The sequence below is a fragment of the Carcharodon carcharias genome, chromosome 5 (genome assembly GCF_017639515.1).
Source record: "Carcharodon carcharias isolate sCarCar2 chromosome 5, sCarCar2.pri, whole genome shotgun sequence".
Taxonomy (NCBI): domain Eukaryota; kingdom Metazoa; phylum Chordata; class Chondrichthyes; order Lamniformes; family Lamnidae; genus Carcharodon; species Carcharodon carcharias.
Genome location: NC_054471.1, coordinates 49,832,011 through 49,850,278, shown reverse-complemented (window position 1 = coordinate 49,850,278; position 18,268 = coordinate 49,832,011). Strand labels below are relative to the sequence as shown.

The following is an 18,268-nucleotide window of genomic DNA, read 5'->3' as shown; positions in this document are numbered from 1 at the left end:
GTCAAGTTTTTACCCCACTTCTTGAATGCTCTATTCAAAAAATGCAAATACACGCTATCTCTCGTTCATATTAAAACTAGTACCCATCAAAGCACCCAGACTAGTTGGCTTTAATCCAATTAAGACACACTCACAGACTAAACTTCTATTTTAAAAGAAAAATATTTTCCAAAGTATTATATACATTAATAGCTTCATGATAGGTAGTAAAGGACAAAGGATAATCCAGAGTAAGAATAATTAGCTGGGGGGAAACTGACATAGATGGAGCTGGGCCAGATAGACTGGAACCAAAGGTTGGCGGGAAAAACTGTAGCTGAACAATGGGCTACTTCAAAGAAGAAATGGTTCGGGCACAGTCAAGGTATATTCCTTCAAAAGGGAAAAGTAGGGCAAACAAATCCGGAGCTCCCTGAATGAAAAAGGAGATAGAAATTAAGCTAGAGAAGAAAAATGTGCTTATGACAGGTGTCAGGTAGAAAATATAATTGAGAACCAAGAGGAGGAATACAGAAGTTTCAGGGCAGAGGTGAAGAAGCAAATAAGAGATGTGAAGAGGGATTATGAGAAATGACTGGCAGCCAACATCAAGGGGAATCCCAAAGTCTTTTATCAGCACACAAATATTAAGAGGGTGGTAAAAAAGGAGTAGGGCTGATTAGGGACCAAAAAGGGGATTTACACATAGTGGCTGGGGGCATGGCTGAGGTGTTGAATACTTTGCATCTGTCTTTATCAAGGAAACAGATGCTACCCAGGTCATGGTGACAGAGGAGGAAACTCTGTCACTAGAAGGATTCAAAATTGATAAGGAGGAAGTATTGGATAAACTGTTGGTACTTAAAGTTGACAAGGCACCGGGGCCGGAAGAGATGCATCCAAGGAAGTGAGAGTGGAAATTGCAGAGCCACTGGCCAAAATTTTTCAATCTTTGCTAGACTCAGGGGAGGTACCAGAGGACTGGAGAATTGCAAACATTACGCCCATGTTCAAGAAAGGTTATGAGGATAAATCCAGCAATCCCAGACCAGTCAGTTTAACTTCGGTGGTGGGGAAGTTTCTAGAAATAATTATTAGGGATAGAATTAATAGTCACATGGAAAAATATGGGCTGATTGGAAAGAGCCAGCATGGATTTCTTAAGGGAAAATCATGTTCAACTAAATTGCTGGAGTTTTTTGAAGATGCAACAGAGAGGGCTGATGAGAATAATGCTGTTGATGTACATGGATATCCAAAAGGCATTTGATACAGTGTCGCACAACAGACTTGAGAAAAGTTATAGCTCATGGAATAAAAGGGACAGTAGCAACGCAGACATGAAATAATAGGAAATAGCAAATAATGGTACCTTTTGGGGAGGAGGAAGGTTTAGAGTGGAGTTCCCCAGATGGTCAGTATTGGGACCCTTGCTTTATAGTAATGGTCTAAATCCTGGTGTGCAGGGGACAGTTTCAAAGTTTGCAGATGATACAAAACTTGGCAACATTGTAAACTGTGAGGAGGACAGTGTAGAACTTCGAAAGAACATAGACAAGTTGGTGGAGTGGGCAGACAGGTGGAAGATGAAGTTCAATGCAGAACAGTGTGAGGTGGTTCATTTTGGTAGGAAGAACAGGGAGGGCAGAATTTTTAGGTTGGCATGCGGGTGCGCGCCCAGCACGTCTGATCGAGAAATAAAGCGCGTTGATGTCAGCCGAGCCTGCCGACATCAACGCCCATCCTCACGATATTTCGCTAGGCGGGCATGTGATGAAGACGGAGGCGCAGCTGCCACTAATTAAGTGGCCAATTAAGGCCCTTGAGACATCAATTGTCTCCAACTTTACATTGCTCGTGCGATTTTCAGGCCATGCAGGCTATATGGGCTATACAGGCAGGTGGGTAGGCCACATTTTCAAAAACCTCATCCAAAGGCGGGCTAATAGGGGTGAGTGGGCTCACAAATGTGAGTAGTTTGTACTTTAACTTATAACTTGCTGCTGCTTGCTTGGGTGAACAGATTGTCTTCATTTCGCTTCAGAGCTGCTTTGACAGAAATAAGAGGCTTCAGTTCAGGACCCAGTGTTGTTTTCCAGGCCCCCGGAGGATTCATACCACTTGGGGCCTCCCAGGTATCAGACAGCCTTCCCTTACCCTGGGAATGGAATGGGGATTGTGCTCTCCACTGGAGGCACCTCCTCTGAGGAGGCAGAGAGGTCCAGAAGTGGGAGGAAGCCAGGTGACCCTATTCAGCATCCAGGGGAGTGACCTGTGGGAGGAGCGATGCAGGGCCAACAGGAAGTCCAAGGCAGAAGGGGCTGCAGAAGATGCCACTGTCCTGCTGCCAGAGTTTACAGACGGCGATGCAGCTACCTCAATATGTCTGAGGTGCAGTGCCGAAGGAGGCTCTGCCTCTCAAGGGAGACAGTGACCTCCATCTGTCAGAGGATCCGGCCTGAGATCAGCTGCGACTGTGTGGGTGGACACCCCATGCCAGTGGCGCCGAAGGTCACGGTGGCCCTGAACTTATATGCCTCTGGCTCTTTCTATGGGTTATTGGGGGATCTTTGTGGAGTTTCCCAACCACCTGTCCACAGTTGCTGGTGACAGATGCTCTGTTCAGGCGTGCATTGACTTTCATTCACCACCGTAGGGACGAGGCCAGCCAGGCTGAGTGAGCCAGAGGCTTTGCAGCAATTGCTGGGTTCCCCTGTGTCCAGGGTGCAATAGACTGCACACATGTGGCCATCAAGCGGGTGAGCCTGGTCCCTTAGTCAGCAGGAAGGGCTTCCACTCCACGAACGTGCAGATAGTGTGTGACCACAGGATGCAGATTCTGAAAGTCTGTGCAAGGTACCCTGGCAGCTCCCGTGACACCTACATCCTCAGACACTCCCAGGTTTCCGAGGCTCTTAAGTGCTCTGGCTCAGCTGGATGGCTGGCTGCTGGTGACAAGGGCTATCCCCTTGAAAGGTGGCTTATGACGCCTCTCCGCCACCTAAGAACAGAGGCCAAGCAGTGGTACAACAGGAGCCATGCTCCACATGGACTGTGGTAGAGAGAGCCATAGGTCTACTCAAGATGTGCTTCCGATGCCTGCACTGTTCAGGGGTGCACTACCCCCCAGATCGTGTGTAACTGATAGTGGTTGCATGCTGCGCTGTCCACAGTCTGGCGCTGGAAAGAGGGGGTGCAACAGACAATGAGTCCGGTTGTGAGTCCAAGGACGAGCACGGTTAGGAGAACACTGAGGGGATAGACGCTGACCTGGGCAACCTCCAGGGAGGCAGGGACACCCAGGAGGCTTTGATCCAAAACTCCTTCAGCTAGCCTATCAAAGATGAACCACCACCACCACATGCCAGGGCTGCAGGTTCCATTTCAATCCCTGACAGGAACATTTGCTTGGTCAACAGCATGCACCATGTGCCATTTCAATAAAGTTAAATGAGAAACAAGTCACTCATAACATCATGGGTTACCCTGCACCTGCAGAACTAATGAAGCGCCCAGAGGCTTGTTGCACAAAAACACATTTAATGATATGGTGCCTGGCATACATTATACAAATGAAATTGAGAGGTGTTATCCATCACACCAATGAACAATTAACTTAAAAGTGGGGGAAATAAATATCACCCGTGATCAGGCCATCTTGTGATTAAATTGCTTTAAGTTTGCGCTTGTGGGTGCTATGTCTAGGTGCTCCCCCTCGCTGTCACCAGCATTGGAAACAGCCTGCTCACTCTGCTGTCTTGTTGGCCTTGATGGCCTTGTCAGGCATCCTCTGGCCCATGGAGCCTGTGCTGGCCTCGCCTGGGAGGGAGCGGCCAGTGCCACAGCTGGCATCACCCCAGTTGCCGCAACCTTATTGGATGCCATGGTCACAGGCAGAGGGGCGAAGGAGTTGCTGCTGTCATGCAGAGTGCCCTGAGAGTAGCCCGCAGAGATGACAGGCAAATTGTGCGCCAACGTGAGGTTGCTCTGGACCTCCCTGCTCACCATTGATGGACAGGCAGCCAGCTGGGATACTGGGTGCCCAATCCATCTCCCACACTGACAGTGACCACCTGAGGTCATTGCCAGTGTGAGGGCTTGCAGGTCTGAGCGCATCCCCAGGAATCCCTGATTCGGCTCCTGGAAGAGCCTCTCCATGAGAGTCGCCACTCTTTCCATGGAGGAGGCCTTGGCCTCGGCCATTAGGGTCATTGCACTACTCACGCTCCGTAAGGACTTCTCCACAACGGAGAACATGGCATGCATTCCCTCATGTATCCCCGCCAGATCCTCCCGCACACCCTGTTGGACTTCCAGCGTCTACTGCCTCAGGGACGACTCGAGAGGCCCATCATCAGTGACCGACTGAGCATGTTCCTCTGACTGCCGGCACCTTGGACACTCTCTGCCACTGCCTGCACCTCAAGCAAGCGTGAGGTACCCTCACCAATGTGCACCGAGATACTGGCCGCTGATCTAATGCTCACCGAGGTGCTGGTATCTGCGCTGGTGCCTGCTTGGTAAAGAGGCTGTGGTGTAGCTGTGTTCTGTTGAGTGCTATTGAGGGCTGTCCTCAGGGATCAGTGATGGGCCTTCAGGCTGCTCATCCCAATCAGTTGCTGGTGAGCCTGAAAGGAAGAACAAGGACATGTCATTAGTTGAAGTCATTACACTGTTACTGTGCATTCCTGGCACCCGGATGAGACAGAGATATGCATCAGGGTGCCCTCATCTTTCCATTATCAATGGAGATTCCAGGTTTGAGGCTCACATCAATATAGAGACAACAGTGAAATGGTTGCAATGACAGACATTCTGACCTCAGTGCACTGCACTCTTACCTTCCTGTGGCATCCCAACCTCACCGTGGCTGCTTGACCTAAGCGCATGGCACCTCTCCAGCTCCAGGGCCTCCTGCTCATATCGAGTGAGGATGAGTAGGTGGGGCTTTGCCCTGCCAGTCCGCAACCTCTCTGCATTGTTATGGGATGTTTACTCCTGAAAGGATAGAGGACTGATGAGTCCACCCTGTACCTGCAGCACCATTGCAGCCTGGCCAACCCCACCTGAGGAACACTTTGCAGGGCTCAGCCGATTTGTGACTCTGGAGCCGCAAGACACTCAGCCCAAGCAGCTAGGGCCCACCCCCTTGCCCAGATGCTGCCTCATTGACATTTGCCACTCACATTGTAAGACCTGTGAGGTCCATGGGGTGGATGTGCGGCTCTTAACTGCTGTGCTAAGTGACCCATGCCAACACGGTACTCGCCCTTCCCGATCGCAGGAGATCGTTAAAGCGCTTCCGGCACTGCAGCCATGCGTGCCTCACCACATCGTGGCAGCTGGCCCTGGATGCCACCTCCTCCCAGGCCTTTTTGGCGAGGCGGGGGGGAGGGGGGGGCGTCGGGGGGGCCTCCTCCTCCCGTCTCTGGGGACAAGAGTTTCTCTCTGTGCTGCTACCTCGTCCAGGAGGGCAACGAGGCACTCGTCAGAGAAACGCGGGACTGACTGCCCCGCCGGCCTGCCCTCCCGCCTGCTGTGTCCACCCGCAACGTTGTCCATCACGCGGTCAACGTTCTTCGCTGGCAGCCTTCCAGTGGCTGCCGTGGCCTCGTTTGAATCGGTTGCCAGGCCGCCATTGGTGGACATTGAGCACCTGCCCCCGCCCTCCCTTCTCACTCATTCCGCAGCTGTGTCTTACGCTGGGCAGGCCTTACTTGGAAGGAAAACATATGGCTGGAGAGACAATATAAAATAAGATGTACAACTCTAAAGGGTGTACATGAGCAGAGGGACCTCTGTGTATATGTGCACAAGTCATTAAAAGTGGCAGGACAGGTGGAGAGAGAAGTTAATAAAGCATACAGTATCCTACGCTTTATTAATAGGGGCACAGAGTACAAGAAAAAGGAGGTTATGCTGAACTTGTATAGGACACTAGTTAGACCTCAGCTGGGGTATTGTGTACAGTTCTGGGAGCCACACTTTAGGAAGCATGTGAATGCAATGGAGAGAGTGCAGAAGAGGTTTACAAAAGTGGTTCCAGGGATGAGAAACGTGAGTTATGGAGATAGTTTGGAGAAGTTGGGACTGTAATCCTGGGACAGAAGGCTAAGAGGAGATTTGATAGAGGTGTTCAAAATCATGAGGGGGCTAGACAGAGTAGAGAGGGAGAAGCTGTTCCTGCTCATAAAAGGATCAAGAACGAGAGGGCACAGATTTAAAGTGATTCGCAAAAGAAGCCAATGTGATGTGAGAAAAAACTTTTTCACACAACGAGTGGTTTGGGTCTGGAATGCACTGCCTGGGGGTGTGGTGGAGGCAGGTTCAATCGAGGCATTCAAGAGGGCATTAGGTGATTATTTAAATAGAAACATTACATGATTATTTGAATAGAAACAATGTGCAGGGTTACAGGGGAAAAGGCAGGAGAATGGCACTGAGCCATAATGCTCATTTGGAGAGCCGGTGTAGACACGATGGGCCAAATGGCCTCCTTCTGCACCATTTCAATTCTGTGATTCTGTAACATTTTATGAACAAATACTCATTACTCTGTTTTGCAAGTAATAGTCCACACTTTGCCTCTAAATGGCAATTTTAATTTTGGTATGTCAGATTTTATTGAAAACACATTTTAAGTATTCATACGACAGCATTTGCTATTCTGTAATGAAAATGTATTACCCTGTGATTGTGCAATTTGTCCATGATATTCCCACAAACCTTTCTTTAAGAAAAATTAATTTGCTCTTTTAGTAATTGGAATTTGTTGTCCAAACTGAACAAAGTTTAAAAAAAAATGCAATTAAATATTTCACAGTAGCATTGTTAAAATCATCTATGTAATTGCTTTTTGTGTCTCTTCACATCTTCACTAAACAGTCTCTCCTAAAAACTTGGGATTGGATTTGATAATTTTGCTCAGAATCGTAACTCTGAGCTGAACTTGGATTGTACAGTGGATGTACACTGTACTAGTATTCCTTGAGGCATCAGCCCTGCTCAGTCTGTATTGAGGGGAAGACTGAGTAAGAGAGGAGAGCTTTAACCACCACATTTTGCCCACCACCCCCACTCTAAATGTAACCTACATTGAGGCAGTGGCTCCTTTCCCTGTCACATCACAGTCTAAAACCCACCACCTCCCAACAGAAAGGAAAGTAAAAGAGAAGAAAAAAAGGACAAAATCAGAAGAGGACAGCGTTAAGAGCAAATATAAAGTTAAGGGGAGAGAAAGCAGCAGGAAAAGGAAGTGAGAAAGAGAGGAGCATCATTGAGAGCATGTATGCTACAAGCAAGTTATGCTGCGGGATACCAGCACATCAATACCATTACATTGGGCTTGAAGGTCTGGGAACCACACTTCAATAGTACAGCGTGATAGTGTCAAACTCCTGTAGATTTTGTTGCTGATTCTGTTGCAAGTGACAGAGCCATAACTGGGAAGGGTCAGATTTACCTGTATGGGCGCTATAGAGCCCCCACTCTCTTTTGCCGCCAGTCACGCTTGCACAATTAGTGGAACCCAGAGGCTTGGGAAATACCAAAGAATAAAGATGCAGATACTTCCTCCAAATCCTTGGGGAGCTCATGACAGTGGTTTTAACAGTCATTGCTCCCTTCAACACTGGCCACCTTTTGTCTTGCTTCATCTTGGTCCTGAATAGAACTTGTATCAGCTTTCAGCTAGGGAATGTTTTTTCTGAGTCTAATGGAGATATTATGATGGGATTCACAAGGAACTCTTCCAGATTTGCTACCAAAACATATCTGGGGGAGGAGGAGAAGGGAAATGGTTAAATGCAAACAGGTGGAGGATTTGTCCACTAATCCCCACCCCAAACAGAATTTGGCGCAAATGTTAAACAGGGCAAAAAAACCAGTGGATCAGACATTGCCATAAAATTCCCCATGAGAAGATCTGTCCACATCACAGCTTCCCCCAGGACCAGTTCTAAAACGTGCCCATCTCTCTGCTATTACAGTTTATTTTAAACAGGAAATTGCTATAACAAAGTGCAGAGAAGTTTCAGGTGGTACTAATTAATTGAATTTGAATTCCACCAGCTATGGTAGGATTTGAACCTGTGTCCCCAGAGCATTAGTCTCTGGATTACTAGTCTAGTGACATTACCACTAAACCACCATCTCCTCAGGGAAATTTCAGTGTTATTAATTTTTGCTTCATCAAATTTGCTTCTCTTACCCTTTTGGGGTCTTTTGTACCTCTGCACAGGTCACTTGACATTACCTACACTTTTTCCCTTGCAGATTGGTTCAAGTTACAAAAGAAATTTTTTCCCCTCAAGTGTTTGACATATGGAGTAATAAATTGGTTCCAGGTGGGGCAATGCTAACAATTGCTATGATCATTCAAGTTTCACTGTTCATTTAATGATATAACACTTTTCTCAATAGAAATGTTCAAATAGACACACCACATTTTCTCTCGTTTTAAGAGAACCATTCTATCTCAAAATAATTAATTACCATTTTTAAAATTCATTTCAACCATTTCAAGACAATGAATTTCAGTCTGTTACCATAACAGTTGTGTTCTGTGATCATCGAAAGTCAGGTTTGATGCCCGATGTGATTAACAGAAACCACCGGCCATGTTGAACCATATTGAACAAAAATCTTCACTGAAGTTAGAAAGCGATACACCTTCAGAATCCACAACCAGCTTTATAGACATATCTAATTATCTAGGAATACAATCAAATCAGAGGGAAATCATTAGTGTGTTGACAGTACTGAATCTCCCCACAGCTTCAATAAGGATATAACATGATTGAGTGAGAACAAATATTGTCAAATAAATGAATTACTTTTGCAAATACTTTTTTTGTGGGGTGAGGGGAATCCAATTTTATAGATACTAACTAGTTTGCTGTTTCCGCCCCAGGTCAGAATTTAAAGGTAACATTTGTAATATTATTAGCTTTTAATTATCGTACTGTCGGCTGATAACCCTAGTTCAAATTTCTGCATTCTTTCTTTTCTTTCATATTGTTTAACTACTAAACTATTTTTTAGAAATGAGTGATTTACAAACAAATGTTGTTTCATTGTTTAAGGCCACAATTAGAAACAGCCTCTGAATTAGGAAGAGCCTCTCAATAAGAAAGCCCATCAAAGTGCAAACTGCACATAGATATAGCCAAGAAGCCTCCACATCAGTCATTCACTAGTTCCATACTACTGCTGATATTTTTAAAACAAATTTTACCCTTCCCGATAGTTTGTCACTTTTTAATGTTCTTATTTACTGCGGGTAGCAACACTTGAGCAAGTGGCCTCGTTATTTGAGAACCCTGCATGCATGTGTCAATTAGCTATTCTGTTGGAATGATAGAGATTAGAGGGGAGAGGCAGCATCACAGCCCAGTCCAGGCCTTCCTCATCTGATGCCCCTAACCTGCGTTTTCTTTCTATGGATGATGATCAGGAACAGAAACCCTGATTGTTATTTCCCCTCCTTAGCCCAAGAATCGAGGATCCCCCACCATCGCTCGACTGACTCAGCACGGAACAGAGGTTGAACTTGGGAGCGTTCTGGTTTGTATGGCTCAGCACTACACAAGACACTACATTTGCCTTCTTAAAAAAAATGTGCTCTGTTTTACAAAATATATCTTGAAACAAGCATTTAAGACTGTTCTAAAGAGCAGTGTGGAGTGAGCTCACCCTTATGTGAGCACTAACTTGTGCTGACTGAGGACAGTTGCACAGCGCAGACAGGTCTTTGTATAGAGCATTACAACATAGCACTTTGATTTCTGCACAAATTCTAACTCAACAATAAGTTTTTATTTATTTAAATACAATCCAGAAATTTGTAGTTTTAATGCTATTTTGAAAACTGTAAAGGGTTCATTGCATTTGTCATTAAAACCTTTTTTCTTTTCTTTTTTTAGGATAGAATAAAAGACACAACAGTAAGAATACTTTTTATTATTATAATAGCATATAATTAATCTTTTAATTTCCTTTTAATTCTGCTTTAAAACTGCACATTAATTCCCTGATTGTACCCACCTGTCAATCATCTGCAGCACTGACATCACAATAGTCTCTCCCCTTCTTTTCAGTCAGTGTAATTTCAGCTTCACTTCAATTGCCATTAACATGCTTTTCATATATATATATATATATCATATATATATATATTGCAATATACAAACATAAGTATTACATAATATTATTTTAGGTGAGGGAGCATGAATAATGAAGGTGTAATTTAATCTTGAGCTCGAATGGCATCTGCAAACTGCTCGAGTTCTGCTTTTACTGTTTATGTTGCCTGAAGTCAGTAATTCCTATCACTCAGTTCCTCTGCGATTCCTGACAGATTTTTCTAAAAAAAAAATCTATGTCTTGTTTAACAGTTTTCTTTAAATACATATGTATATACATATTTGTTGGGAAAGGTGAATTTCTTTGAAAATCTCGTTGATTGAGATTGTTGCATAGCCAAACTTTGGAAGGTAATTTCGGTTTGTATTTGGGGATTGTTGGGTGTAGGCTGTTGTAAGAGAGACCAGTGTTTTAAATTGGTAGAGCCTAAGTTACAGACTAAAGTCATATTATCACAGAACTTGAAGGCATTTGCCTCCAAGTTGATGGCAGTTTTTCAAATATTTCTTGTGCACTATCAAACTGAGCCATGTCTGCTAACACCATTAATGTCACTGTCAAATTTTGTACAAATTATCCCTCAATATATGGTGAACTGCTATGGGAACCTAATACAACCTAATACATTCTGGCTGAGCTTTTGTGCTTCAGGTGTCTTGGTGCTTCTTCAGTGTCCTTTGGAGTTGGAAATGGTCATCTGGCTGGTTTGTGATTCTATAACAGCTTATAGTACACAGTACATAGCGATGTTGAAGTGGTTTATGGTGATATGGAAGTGATGCTTGTAGAGACACCACTGATTGTGGCTGTTGATAATTCACACAGGAAAAATGAAACTATAATACATAACTTATCCAAAGGCTTATGCTTAGATTACGAATGACAATCTGCAAGTGACCTATATGTTGATCAAAACTTAATAGAAGTACAAATGTCCATTCTTTCCAAATGTCATGTTGACTGCAGAGTGAGCACTGAATCTGGAAGAGATTTGTGTGGAAGAAACATCATGGCTCAGTAAGCGATTTGAGAGACATGGCACTGTGCCTCCAGAAATGTTACTTTACTGAAAACAGTAAACAACTGGACTCTGTAATAACATTGTATGCAATATATAGGTTGAGGGGATGTTTTCCATGGCTATAGAACACCTCTCTGGCAAACTACTGGAACAGAATCGGATGTCAGCATATTGCCCATAGAGAGATAATGACTAGCAAGGATTAATGTCTGTTAGTCCTTTACCTGACAACTGATTAATTCCTTAATTAACCAACACAAATCAAGAACCGTCTTATTAAAACCTAGCAGACTGTGCACTGTTAATGCTGGGAACTGCACGGAGAAGGTTTTGATGTCACTGCTGCACTTTTGAATGAAACATTGCAATGTTCAACAATATACATAGTGATTTTAAGGGCTGAAATGACTGCTTATGGTTGGAGTTCTCTTTTGCCTGTCCTTGCCCTGCTCCGTTCCATATAACCATAGAACACTTCCATTAACCTCCCTAACCTAAAGCTACTGCAATTATCGTCGGTAATTATTTGGGAAGGTCATTAATACATCACACCCCAGGTACATAGATCTGTGAATGGTATCCACCCAGGCAATACAGAAAAGTAAACAGTATGCTGAAATGAAGCCGGTCAATATGATACAACCAATTTCCTCTGTGAAGAAAGATTTTTTTCCTTTTTTTTCCTTAAATCTGTTCTTCTAGATGCGATGGATACAGACTGGCTTAATAATATTTATATCCTGCAATGTTTAATTTGTAGCCTTTTACAAAACTGATATCTCTGAAAGGTGTTTGAGGTAACCATAGCTTGTTTGGCATCTTTCCCATATATAACTGGTAATATGGTACCTTTTACAATGTGCCTCGAAGGGTCTTTTAGTTGAACCTAAAAACATATTATTGTAAGGAAACAATAGCTGTAAGAAAAGCACAGCATATACCTATCAGTTTCTGTATCGATCTATACATCTATATATTTATCTCCATTTCTCTCTCCCTCTAGCTGCCTCGCTCTATATTTACCCCTCTCTATCTATAATCCTTCCATATTAAAAACTTACATCTTTTTGCACATCCTGTCACGTTTTTGTCACACGTTTTGTGTCTAATTTTTCTCATTTCAAATTCTTATGTCCACATCTATAACGGGTTTTGCTTATGTAAATTTGGCACTGACCATGCAACCTCCCCAAAAATCACTCCAAGTATATTTTTATTTTCTTTCTACCTGCTCACTATTTTTAGTAACTGAAATTTCTAATTTCCAAAACAAAGGTTGACGCAAAATGAAAAAAAAATACATATCTCAGACTAACATGATTAAGGTCATCCATTGAATTGCTTTTTGTGCTTTCTCTGCCTTCATTAAAGGCTTAACTTTTCAAAAAGCTAAGGATTGGGCTTGATATTTTTGCCTAGAGCTGTAACATATTGAACTGTATTTGGATGCATCAGTAACATTCAGTCAGTTGCACTGATGCAATATTTCCCTTTGCGTCAAAGGTTAGAGGGAGAGTAAAAGTTCAATCTTAAAAAAAAGTTAATTGAATTTTGAAGCCAACTGATTGTCCCTCCTGATTGCTGACAGTTTTAAAAATAACAGGTCACCAAAATCACTTATTTCTGTAAAACAAATTCCATTTGTAATACCAATAAGACCAAGGGAAAGAAAAATAGAGAGAAAGGTTGGCAGTGTCTTTCATCATTCTAATTTTATTTTAAAACAGAAAGCATCAAATTTTGAAAGTTGAACAAAGCCCCCTTCTAGGAAAGATTACAACAAAAGATGGTAAATGGGGAAGGAGAGGAAACAAACAGGTTGAGGAGCATATCTGACCTCTCATCATTCTATCTGGGAAGGAATAATTGAGAGTAAGGTGTAAGGTTGGAGAGTTAAGGGTGAAGCCAGTTTCTCATGGGAAAGAAGAGAAGACAGAGGGTTGAGCAGATAGTTCAAGAGAGAAGATATAAAAGAAAGAAAGAAGGACTTGCATTTATATAGCACCTTTCATAATCTCAATGTCTCAAAGTGCTTTACAGTCTGTTAAGTACTTCTGAAGTCGAGTCACTGTTGTAATATGAGGGAATAGTGGTAGGAAGGGAAGTAATTTGTGGGAAAGTAAAGGGGTAGGAGCTGGAATAGGAGCTAGAGGTGGAGGGGAAGAATAAGTGATTGGGGATGGGAAGGAAACTGTTGATGGCCAGGTTTTTCCTGCAACACTCACCCCAACCTAGCCTGCAGCCATTGATGGCTTCTTTCCCATCACACTGCGTTATCCCACCCACCACCTACTCTCTGAAAGGAAAAGAGAAAAAGGCAAAGAGAACGAGAGAAGCAAAAAGAAGAGTTAAAAGGAAACAAGAAAGAGAGAAAGATAGACAGAAAGAGGAGAGGAACATGAAGACTTCAGAAGCTGGTAAGAGAGTGACCATATTCTTTGACCTACTGTGTACTATGGGAAATTGACGAGTATTATTTGAAACTGTAAATAGGAAACCATTTTCTATCCTGTTGATAAATTTGTGCCAACTTTTCCCATCATCAGTTGGGATGTCAATACTTCCTATTCATTTTTGCTGTGTCAGCTGTCAAAATGCACTTACTGGCTCAGGTCACTGGTTGGCTTTGTGGAGCAAATTCCTGAAGTCTTTCTCCCAACTATGTCGCCATATTATTCTTTTTCTTTGAGGTAAGAATTAGTTAAGTCATTTTAATATGTTTTTCCTTTAATCATTTTAAATTGACTAATTTTTGCAGGCCACAGTTCATTCAGCCTCACATTCAACCCCAACCCAGCATAACCTCCTCTTTCATCATCCATTTAGTTTATTCTCACAATGCCTCGCTCTCCCCCTTACTATGGCCACTTCACTTACTCATGGACCTCTTTCCAATGCCTCACCTGTCATTGCTGTCCTTTTATCCCACCATCCTCACCCTGTTGACTCCTGTTTCTTCATCGATTAGGTCACTGGTGGGATGGTATAATTTCAGCATGACAAGTTTACATGAGCAGCTTCCATTATCAGTGTGGAAATAGCCAGAGGATAATTGAAGAGCTGCATGTCTTTTTCCTGTTCCCTCCTTTTAATATGTTCTTCGGCTACAGAGAGCTTCAGCTTCTTGTAATTTGAATTTGCGGAAGCTACAACGTTTCCAATGACGGTTGCAGCTGCATTGTGAGTGACAACTGAAAGTAACTGTAATGAGCACTATGGGTGGCACAGTAACTGACAACAGCCTTTTGATCCTGTGACTGGTAGATGAGAATTCTAAATACTAAGCAGCGGGGAAAAAGTAAATAATTCTCAACATGTGCTATTCTGCTTCCACATGATTATTAACCCTTTGGGTTCCCAATCTGCCACTTCTCAGCATGTCTATTTTCTGTAATGTAACAGCTGTGCATTAGTTTTATACAACTCTCTTACATCCACCTATTGAAGTGTATAATTATAAATTACTACAAAAATTTCAGCAGTAACTTACTGCGTGAATGTGTTACTTCCCCATCACTGCAGGTGCATTAAACTTCTGGTCTTTATATGTATTCTAAATGCCTGAAGTCAAACTGAAATTAGCAATTAGATAATGTTTGTTGGATGTTACAGCTTTAATACACTCAATGTGGATAGCATTAATTAATATGGTTATATAGAATTACATTGGTCTACTCCTGTGCTGTAGATGCTTTCAGCTCTCCTGTTTAGTTCTTTGTGCTTATGCTCGCTTTCCCCGCAACCCTCACCCCAACTCTAATGACCTCTTTCCACCCTGTTTCCATGTCTTCTGGTCCCTTCTGCCTCCTGTAGGCACCAACTCTACCCTTAAATGTGTCAGTGTTATCTGCTTCAACCAGGTCTCCTCTTAGTCTTCTCCGTTCCAGTGAAATGAGCTCCAGCCTGCTCAGCCCTTACCGATAATTGTATCCTCATATCTCTGGCATCGTTCCCAATCCTTCTTGCACTTTTTCCAGTGCTTCCATATATTTTTTTGTAGTGTGAGCGGAACATTTATTGCCCCCTTAGTTGTACATGAGAATATGGTGATGAGTTTTCTTGAACCTCTGCAGCCTGTGTGGTGCATTGTTGCATTACTGTTGTTAGGCAGGGAGTTCCAGGATTTTGGCGCAACAGTAATGAAGGATGGTGGACTATGCCCAAGTCAGGATGGTGCGCGACTTGGAGGGGGATGTAGAGGTGATGCATCTGCTACCAATGATCTTCTAGATAGTGGAGATTGTGGATTAGGGAGGTGCTGTTGAAGAAGCCTTGGTGACTGATTGATTGCATTATATGCTGTAGATGATACACACTGCAGTCACAGTACACCAGTGTTGGAGAGAGTGGATGTTTCTAACAGTGCGTGAGGACCAATTAAGCAAACTGCTTTGTCTTGGATAGTGTCAAGCTTCTTGATTGAGGTATAGCTGCAACAAAGATCAGGCAACTGGAGGGTATTCCATGACTTGTGCGTTGTAGATGGGGGAAGGTTTTGAAGACTCAGAAGGTGAGTCACTAGTTGCAGTATATCCAACCTCAGTTCTTGTAGCCATGGCATTTATATGGCTGATCCAGTTCAGCTTCTGGTCAAGGGTAACCCTCAGGATGTTAGTTTGTGATTCAGTGATGGCAATGCTGTTGGATGTCAAGGCGGATGGGGATTAGGTGCTCTTTTCTTAGAAATGGTCATTAACTTGCTCTTTTGTGGGACAAATGTACGTACACTTGCTAGACCAAGCATGGATGTTGCCAAGGTCTAGCTTTATGCAGGCATCAACTGCTTCATTATCTGAGAAATTGTGAATGGAGCTGAACACTGCAATCATCACTGAACATCCCCACTTATTACCTAATGATGGAGGGAAGGACAACTTCTCTGCAACCATTGATATGTTTACCTATACCATCCTCCATTAGTACCTCGCTTTTATTTTCCAGCTCAGCAGTGCTTTTTTCCACTCTTGATCTGTCTGATTGCAGCCAAAGCCGCAGCACCAGCCATGGCTTTACTTCCCACCCCTGCCTAGTTACCTCTGGAGTCCACCAAGGATCCCTCATTTAGATGCTGGCCCTTGGCAACATCATCCACAAACATGGGGCCAGTTTCCATATGTACACTGATGACACCCAGCTCTACCTCTCCACCATCGATCTCTTCTGTACTGCCTCTAATATTGTCATCCTGCTTAACCAGCATCTATTCTTGGAAGAGTTGCAATTTCTTCCAAATAGCTCAGCATCCTATGCCTCTCCAAAGTATCTTGGGATGTTTTACAATAAAAGCACTACATAAATGCTTGTTGTTGTTGTAATCGCCCACCAATGAAATAGCTGAAATGTGCAACTTTGAAACATACGATTCCTGAGACGCCTATTTTACAAGATGAGATCAAATTACAGAGGCTCTTTTGCCTGTTTGACCTAGTGCACCCTTAATTGTAGAAAAAGGAGATAGTTTCCAATTTTTTAAATTTGAGCAAAATGTCTGTTTACAAGCAGAACTCAAAATTGTAGAGAATATATCCCTAGTCAAAAGGACATAGTCTGTGCAGACTCAGCAGCCTTAATGAGTAACCTGGTATTTCTCTTATAATCAGACTTTGTTTTTGACCTCAATGCAAAGCTGTGGTAGAAATTTTTCCCCTGCATGAGAAACTCTATTTCTAAAATATCTTGCTCTGTGTGGACACTGCAGCTCCTGTTAGGAGGGTTAGCGCGTGTCAGAATTAAATACAACTGGTGCCTGATGCTGCTTATCTACAAAATGTTGTTACATTCATGCAGAATATGCCTTTCAAATGTGTGTAGAGGAGGAGTGAAGCACTCTTGCGGGAATAAGGTTACCAAGCATGCCTGTGAAATAAATTGAGTTACACGTTTCCGAGGTAATATTTTTGTTCGTGACTGAATAATTTAGTAACAGAACCTGTTCCTGTGTTGCTGCAGTGAAATGGGCCAGACATCACCAATCAGTTTGATAGTATTTGAGGTGGCACACCATTCACACCCACACTGACTTAAGCACTTGTAAGATAATGAATTATTGACAGCGAAAGAAATCGGTGGAGAATTTCAGAGAGCTCTTAGGAATGTGTTTGGATTAGAAAGTATTTATTTATTTAGTTGTTTCTGACATTGGAGACTCTTAGAAGCCAAAACGGATCAATAGAGCAGTCAAAGATGTCTTTTTGCCAATTTATACCAAGTGAAACAATATGGAAAAAGTAATGATCTATTTTGAACCATTCAATTTTTCATTGCCAAGGTAAGAAATAATGCATGCTTGCTTTCCTTTTTCTGTGTAAGTAATGGGGGAGATGACACAGTGAACTCTGTGGATGGTTCAGGGGAGCCAGTGGACTCAGTGTATTTGCTGCATGTAGACCTGTAATTTTTATTTTTGACAGGATATTCCTCACTTAATATTATGTACTTGTTTCTGACATTGCTTATTCAAGGATTTTAATTGGCTCTTCGAACAGTTCTCGTCATCATTAGGTGCTAGTGACTTCTGGTCAGCTGATCTGAATCTTCGTTCAAACTCAAATATATATTTTTTATATGTATATTTTCAGATGATCAGTTGGGCCCTTTGCCCTCAACTTCCCACCCTTTCCTGAAGATGCTGACTCAAGTTGACCTGCGCTTCTTCCAAGTAGTCTATTTGCAAGTGGGAGTAACAGGCTATTGAGCAATGGTCCATGAGGCTCTGTCAGCTAGGAGGCAGAGCATTCAACCTTCTGAGCCATTGAAGAAACATGACAAGATTTGTCTGCCAATGTGTACAATTCTTTGAAAATCAGGGTTAGAGAGAGTCTGGAGCCAGGTTGTACATCAAGCAGAATATTTAATTATTGGAAGGAAACAAATGTTAATAGTATAAACAGTGCTATACATTCATTAATACATCAATGGGGTGGCAGGGTAGCCCAGTATCCTACAACTTAAATGCAATGAATTGTGGGGGGTTCGGATGAGTGTTCCCACTCATGATTCCCCTCTTGCTGAGGTACCAATCTCAATTGCAGGAGAATCATCAAACTGAGCTGTATTTCCCAACCTTATACAGCAACATTTTTAAAATTCATTTATGGGATGTGGGTGTCACTGGCTAGGCCAGCA

The 18,268-nt window shown here is 42.9% G+C and overlaps 1 protein-coding gene across 4 annotated transcripts in view; it reads left to right on the top strand.

The window, feature by feature from the left end:
• Positions 1–18,268, top strand: part of sobpa (sine oculis binding protein homolog (Drosophila) a) — a 343,731-nt gene that overhangs the window by 261,492 nt on the left and 63,971 nt on the right. For 3 of the 4 annotated variants that reach the window (XM_041187129.1, XM_041187128.1, XM_041187127.1), the window contains exons 6-7: positions 9,469–9,543; positions 9,903–9,923. In XM_041187129.1, the coding sequence (XP_041043063.1) occupies positions 9,469–9,543; positions 9,903–9,923 (96 nt within the window). The remainder of the gene's footprint in view (positions 1–9,468; positions 9,544–9,902; positions 9,924–18,268) is intronic. The other variant, XM_041187130.1, reaches the window with a different exon arrangement.